We start from the raw sequence: 7,565 nt of genomic DNA on the forward strand, positions 1-7,565 counted from the left end.
AGAGAACCAGACACTGAATTAACAAATGAAATCATGAGGGTCAGATCTACTTCTTCACTTTTAGTAACACTAGTTTCTGGAGCTCTGTCTTTTGCACTGTAACTATTCTTGTTTGAAAAGAGAATTCCACACACACACACACACACACATATATATATATAGTGATGTGAAATAAGAGAAAGCTTTGATTTCTATTACACCCTGATGCCAAACTGCAAAGATGCCCTGACTGTGGAATTAGAGAAAATAAAGGTTTCCATCACAAACCTCTCACTGTTTGTATCTTCCTAATGGCCACAGCTGATGGAGCTTTCATAGCAATGAATACATCCCCTCATACAGCCCAGAAGAGGATGTGTCAGTATTTAAACCACGGCCATGTCTCTCCTTCCTCATAATTATCATCATATAATTACATCATTACTTTCACATTATTTGGGCAGGAGCAGCTGAGCAGAGGGAGAGTGGGGTTTGAGGATTCAAAAAGTGCAGCACATTTCATCGTGGATCGGCTTCGATGATTTTAAAGTAAGTGACGCACTAACCTGTGGGACGCACAAAAGAGATGAATCAATGTAAATGGACGCCCGCACACAAACTCTGTGCAGCGCCTCAGCAACAGAAAACTGTCAAGTTGAGAGAATCATAAAAATCTGAAAAACAAAACCATGACGCGACAGATTCATTTACTAATCAGAGCTTTATTAATGGAGGGTAAAAACTTGTTTACCTGTTTTTGCTTTCTGACTGAAAGTCTACACAAGTGGTCTGTATGGAGCAATCTTGATTACCACTCAAGCACTTGACTGTACAGTTCTTCCATTCACCCATCCACACACAGCCAGGTACACAGGATGGACTTCTGGTTAGTGGACCACCCGCTCTACCCCCTGATCCACAGCATTTCTTTGGAGAATTAAGAATTCTCTGAGTCTACAGTCCACATGATTGTAGATGTGACACCTACATGTCTGTTTGTCATTGTTTCATTATTAATTAATGAGCTGTGGACAAGTCATTAAGACCTTTTCTGTCCATTGTTTTAGGAGATTAAACAGTTACACTTGTAATATTTAAGTCCCCCTCCTCACACTTAAGCAGGAAAGTGATTCAATATATTACTACACATTATGATGGGATTGTAAGCAGATATAAGTGTTTATTTCTAGTCTATACTTGTATATTACTCCTCCTTATGTGGGTACTCATACATGGAGACTACACTGATTCAATTTCAATTCAGTAAAACAGAGGTATATTAATGCAAAATGTTTTACATTAATTCACAGCTATATCTTCATACGACTTTGTTAAAATGTGTCAAAATATTTATTCACTGCTTTTAAATGTTAATCAGGGGACTGTGAGTGTAAAGCAGAGTTATGTAAGGTTCAGTCACTGGATTTTCATCCTGTTTTAGGCTTTTGGCAAATATGAGACCTTTGGCTAACCTCTGCTTATTTGTCACTTTGGTCCTGATTGACTTTGACAAATCTGTCATAAGGGATTGAATGTTTTTGTGAGAAGGTGCTCCAGTGATGATCCGTTTTTTACTTCTGGTACGATCATACTCTTTGTCAGGATGAGTAATTTTCATACTGGAACTGAGTAGCAGACCACTGTAAGTGTTAACAAGGCTGATCAAGGACTATTTCCTCAAAAAGGACCAGTTATGGACCCAGACCCATGAGCTGAAAGCAGATTCCTATGTAAAAGTATAAAACACCATAAAACTGCTCCATTGCAAGTAGACCCTGTGTTTAAAACTAAAGTGTATAACAGCAAAATGTACTTACAGCATCAATAGTATACTCACAATGCAAAAAGAAGCCTTTCAGATTATTATATTCTTATATTTATTGATGCATTAACATGGAAGCAGCATTGTTTATGTTGTAGTTGAGGTGGGGCTTGTTTTTGGATGTTAAATTTCAAACAGTAAATTGTGCATCTGCCAATTAACTGCAGTCAGATAAATGTTGAGTAAGAATGTGAAACTACTTCCCTCTGAAATGTAACAAAGGTTAATTATTAAAATACTAAGAAATACAATTGTAGGTAAAGGTACCTTTACTGTCCAGAGAATTGTATTTCATGCTTACACACAGACATGATGTTCTTTTGTAATGCTCAAAATTCACAGTATTTGTTTGATGCTACATGTGCATTTGTAGCATGGAAAATAAAATGGCTTCACACCACCTTCACCATGTTCTGACTGATATTGTAGAAGATCATCTTACACATGATGCCACATGACTACAGAGAAGATTGTTTGATGGTGAACTCCATGGTGGAGGTGAACCACTGAAATTGGAAAGAGATTCATTATTTAGTTTGAAATGGAGCTTTAACTGGATTAAAGCCACAAACATCTGATTTTGTTTCTCTTCTGGTGGATTAATTGCTCCATATAACGGGCTGAATAAACTCACTTTCACCAAAATGTCTACAGGTCCATGGGCTTTAAATTTCTTTCAAGAAAGGAGGTTTGATTCACGGTGTGACATAATCGAAAATGATTTTTATTTGATCATTTACATTGAATTGATATAAACATGTCCATGAAACAAAATGGTTCAAACATTTAAGAAAGTCATATTTGATAATAAGCACAGACATAACTCTTGGAAACATAAGTTATCACAAACTGACCAAATGGGAACGAGAGTGCTTCCCCTACACAAAACATCCTATATAACAGATTATAGTTAGAGTCAGTTTCCATTTGTAGTATGTCCCTTCATTTTGTATTTGTTTATTTACTTATTTATTTTTGCCCTGGACAGCACATGCAGTCAAGTCCTTTTCCATGTTGTCCTGATTCCTGTCAAACCACCACAACCTCATCCCTCCCTCTCTTCTTTTTGTCTGGTGAATCTTTCATGTGCTCATGCTGTTAAACTTCCTCCTTGTTTCTGCACGTCCACCGTGCACGCCTTTGGCCCTTCACAGTTGCATGCTGTGCAGCAGGTTTGGAGAAAAAAACAAAGGGGAAATGTGTCACCTACAGTTTTGTATTTCAAGGTATATCCTCAGAATTTGTCTTCAAAAACCAGTCTGTCACCGAGAGCCCCTCAACAACAGGCGAGGGCTGTGCCAAATAAATATATAGTGAGCGAACCAATAAGTTAAATTTAAATAGACAAATAAATAGTCGTCATAGGCTACATGCGAAATAATAAATTATAGCTTTAAACAGAACCAGCCCTATGCTCGATAGAGGCCAGATAGAGGCCTGATAAATAGCTTCAGTTCTCCCTGTGGTCTGTGATTGGGGAGAGAAACAAACTGCCAGGTGTACAGCTCTGCTCTTTGTGGTGTGAACAAGTATCCTGCTTGTATTTTTCCCGGTCGATGGATGAATAAGAACTAAACGCAGAGGAAAAGCTCTTCGTACTAGGTGAAGCTCATGGATACTGTGTGCTCCAGCGCTTTGCGGCGCAGCGACGCGATGCTTGTCCCTCTCCAGACGTCACTGTCCGGGGAGCTACACAGCTGAGGCGAGCCGGTCACGTTGGTCTGGCCGGATAAGGACGCAGGTACCATCCCGGGGAACGTGGGCTGGTAGAGGTGTGACTGCAGCCCGGCGTTGGACGACATGTTGGATAGACCCATGGAGTTGTGCGGCGGCCCGGCGCCGAGGCTGCACTGAGACAGGGACTGCGCCATGGCCTGCTGGCGACCCAGAGACGGCGGGAGCTGCAGCTGAGACACGCCGGGCATCCCTGCCGTGGCCCAGCGGGTGTCGTTGGCGTGGAAGGAGCAGAGGCTGTCGCCCATGGCCGCTGCCGCCGCCGCTGCGGACGGGAACTGGGGCAGGCCGTGGTGCGTCGGCAGGAGAGTGCCCGGAGAGCGGAACACGTTGGTGGTCTTCTTGCGCTTCTTCCACTTGGCGCGTCGGTTCTGAAACCAGACCTGCGGACAGAGAGGAGGACACGGTCAGAGGAGGCGGCTGTGATGGCTGCTGGGCCACTGACAGGTCATGTTATCAGAGCATAAAGGAGGTTATGACATCAGCCCGTGATCATCATGATAATGTGAACAACCGACAATAAATCAGCTCCTGGAACACACAGATTTATGTTTAGGTGTTTTTTTCCAGGGTCCCATCAGTTTACATCAAGGAGCCAGAGGTGCCATCACTGCTCAGGTCTCTAAATGTTCCCCATCAACAATACAAATATAAATAATTTTTAAAATGAACTCAATTAATTGGTTATTGCTCCAAAAATGGTCAGATTTTGTTAAAACAGATTTTAACTCTCAATAAATATTATTTTTTAATGTAGCATTTGTAGAATTTTAGAACTTTTGTGATTTTGTAAATGATAATTATTTTTTTTTTAAACATGCCACATTAATATTCGTGTGCAATATTCCAACATGGAAGAGATGGTGAGTTGTTTTTCTTTTAATTGATAACGGTTAAAACATTTTCAGGGTGCAAAACTCATATTTCTATTTGTATAAGATCATGTGTCCGCTCCTCAGTGGTTTTGCAGTTTACCTGGGAGCCAGTGAAGGAGCAGGCAGTCAGATAATAAAGATAATCTTATCGCTGTGACAAATGGCCCTCGCTGGAGAACGGACTTTATTCGCCCGGGTCCTTGAGCTGCTGCTGGTTTTGCTTGTGAGCGGGCGTCTATGATTAATGTGGAGATTTGCTTGAGAAAAGTGGGGCTCGGTAATAAGAGAGGGACAATCTCACTCTTATTCCAGCTCGCGTAGCCAGCCGTGAAACCCGGCCCGAGAAACATGACACTTCAGGAGAAAAGAAAACCACAATTTCTCATTCTGTTTAAAAATAGAGACAGGAGCGCGCTCTGTGCGCGTCCGGCACGGAGACAGGCGCATTGGCTAAAACTGACTCAGGACCTGCGTCTTCTTCTCATCCCTCTAATAACAACAGATGAGCGTCATTACACTAATTCGTATTTTATGTAAATTGTATGTAGAAAGTGAAGTGACTCTTATAATAACGGTTATTACGGTATTATTTCGCATGTGAGCAGCCCCAGTGCATGTGGCATGTGGTTAATAAGGCGGTGCAGCTATCATTCCATAATGTGGCTCATATTTTAAGAATTATTTTTACAGTGTGCAAACTGGAAGACACCGAAGATAACGCACAGTATTATGGGATGTAGTCACGGTGCTGACTTACACTCATGACCACAAGGTTAAATGTATGTTAAGGTTGATAACAGCCAGAGACAGTTTTATCTGAGGCGATTAAACGAGTGTAATAAAGATCATCATCTGGTTCCCTCTAATTAGAGGAAATGACATGGGAGCAAGATGTGGAGCAGTTTTAAAAATCAGTCAGAAAATAAGAGGCTGTGGTTTAGTCATTAGAAAAACACACAGAACTGGATCTGAAACAAATAAACTTAAAATATTGGAAAAATTAAAATTAAAGTTTTACATCATACAATGTTTGTATTGTCATTCACTGGTCTCAAATAAATTAGATGAACGGATGAAAAATAATCTCAACCTGTAATATCTTGTGTCAGGCTTGTTATGTCTAGTAATAATACCCAAGGTTGCTGGTTCAAATCCGAGAGAGGCTCTCAAGCATGGGCTGCTATTGGGCAAGGCAGTGAACCAAAATAAAACACAACCTGTGTGTTGTTGTCTTTATTTTCAGTAGCTATTATATTGTGACCTAAAACCATTACACTTGTTCCAGCTGTTTGTCACACTTTGTGAATAATAAAATACATTTAATTTATATAGTGAAATCATTATAATGTGTATCTTGCTTAGCATTTTACTGTAAATAATAATTATTTTAGTGTAACAGAAATTTAAATTACGATGAAAAATAAGAAGTGCTTTTGTTATTTGGGGATATGATTGAAATAAAAACTATTTACCAATATCAGATAATTGAACATTTTAGAAAGGGAATTAGTTTCAGTTTCTCCAGAATACAGACGGTTTGGGTCAGAAACTTTTTTGATCCCTGAAAAATGCAGTTTTGTTCAAGAAAATGCATTTGAATATAAGTTGAAGGGACTTTTCTTTCGATTACGCTTTAGAAATAATATATCGAAATTAATTTCACACATCTCCTGCAATCCAAAGATTGAACACAATAAACTGGAATTGTTCAGTCACAAATGGAGATTAAAAATCTGATGTTAGGAGAATTTCATTTCATTTATAATCTGGTTCCTGCATGTTCGTTACTTGGCAACACTGATCAGATTTGGTTTTATTTTTTGAGCTGGTGGAGACTTAATTGTAATAAAAGTCTAATGTTTCTTTATATCTTGTATGTAATAATTCACATGTGAATTAATTCTGTCCTGCACATGCAGTTTGTTGCAGCTTTACGCACATGTGAAGCGCAACATGGGTCATTGTTTGTCGTTTTGTGTTTTGTTTTAACCTTTCAAAATGACCCACTGTTGAGGAATGAATTAAAACTACAGGCGGTGCCTCCAGGCGTCCTACCTGCACTCTGGACTCCGTCAGACCGATCCTCAGAGCCAGCTCCTCCCGCATGAAGATGTCTGGGTAGTGCGTTTTGGCGAAGCTCCTCTCCAGCTCGTTGAGCTGCGCCGGGGTGAAGCGGGTCCGGTGCCGCTTCTGTTTCTGGGACTGCTGTCCTCCGGACTGGTTCGGATTGTTGCTGTTCTGCTGCTGTTGCTGCTGCTGCTGCTTGTCCTGCTCTTTGTTATTCACCTGCACCGGGTTGGATCCTCCGCCTCCGCCGCTGATATCGTCACCGGGGAGCATCGTGGAGCCCTCCACGCCGTCCGGGCCCGGGCCGAGCTCGCCGGAGTGGCCAGGGTCGGGTCCCCCTCCGCCGAGCCTGCACTTCAGAGCCTCCCTGTGGCCCAGGAGCTCCGCCGCGGCATCCTTCATCCCTGCACAGACAAGGAGAGCTGGTGAGATTTGAACAGTGAACACCTTCTCTACAGGAGGGAGACACATGGTTAGGCATTTTAAACTGCACACAGTATACATGGAAGAAATCAGGAATAGTTGAAGCAAATTTTCTGTGCCAGTAGAAAATGATGCTGCACATGCATTAAAGCATCCAGGTTTAAAAATGAAACACAAAAGCAGGGATAAAAAAAGCATATGATCGCAGCTTATTGACAGAGACAACTACAGCATGCACACATTACAATCTGCTCCTTAAATACTCTTAATTCAATTCGTTCACACCGATATCTCAGAAAATGGTTAAATCAAATTACGCAGTAATATGATAATAATAATAATTACTTTTCCAATGAATTAAGCGAGTTTAGTTCACTTCAGCCACATTAAGATGATGTAAGAAGCAAATTGACAATTTTCTGAGCTTGATTTAAGATTAAAAGTGCCTCCAGCTTACAGTAGAGTTGAAGACCGGAGTTTGGTGATGATAACTCACCGAGGCGAGCATCCAGGAGGTCGGCATGAGATAGCATTGCGCACCGCTCCAGGGCGAAATGCTATTCCCACCAACAACAAAAAAAAATCTCTATGACTTTAACCTATTTAAGAAATATATATCGCCTAAATGAAAGCAAATTCGGTTTGTGGTTAAAAGGGAGGTTGGT

General features: G+C 41.0%; 1 protein-coding gene across 2 annotated transcripts; it reads right to left on the bottom strand.

Moving 5' to 3' along the window:
- Positions 1–2,503: 2,503 nt before the first annotated feature.
- otpa (orthopedia homeobox a) lies at positions 2,504–7,565 on the bottom strand. 2 transcript variants are annotated; one of them, XM_020081812.2, is made up of 3 exons: positions 7,358–7,565; positions 6,466–6,881; positions 2,504–3,918 (listed from the first exon to the last, which is right to left on the bottom strand). In XM_020081812.2, exons 1-3 carry the CDS (start codon positions 7,431–7,433, stop codon positions 3,400–3,402), a joined length of 1,011 nt encoding a protein of 336 aa, XP_019937371.1. In that variant the 5' UTR covers positions 7,434–7,565; the 3' UTR covers positions 2,504–3,399. The 2 variants fall into 2 exon arrangements, with proteins under 2 accessions (XP_019937371.1, XP_019937373.1); XM_020081814.2 differs by having other exon boundaries at positions 7,397–7,564.

The sequence above is a fragment of the Paralichthys olivaceus genome, chromosome 18, assembly GCF_024713975.1.
Source record: "Paralichthys olivaceus isolate ysfri-2021 chromosome 18, ASM2471397v2, whole genome shotgun sequence".
Classification (NCBI taxonomy): Eukaryota; Metazoa; Chordata; class Actinopteri; order Pleuronectiformes; family Paralichthyidae; genus Paralichthys; species Paralichthys olivaceus.

What these genes read in the sequence shown, in the direction of transcription:
- otpa (XM_020081812.2), bottom strand. Translation starts at nt 7,433, where the DNA reads ATGCTATCTCATGCCGACCTCCTGGATGCTCGCCTCGGTGAGTTATCA. An exon ending in CTCCGGTCTTCAACTCTACT is followed by an intron (nt 6,882 to 7,357) that starts GTAAGCTGGAGG and finishes TTGTCTGTGCAG; the next exon opens with GGATGAAGGATGCCGCGGCG. An exon ending in TGACGGAGTCCAGAGTGCAG is followed by an intron (nt 3,919 to 6,465) that starts GTAGGACGCCTG and finishes CTCTGTCCGCAG; the next exon opens with GTCTGGTTTCAGAACCGACG.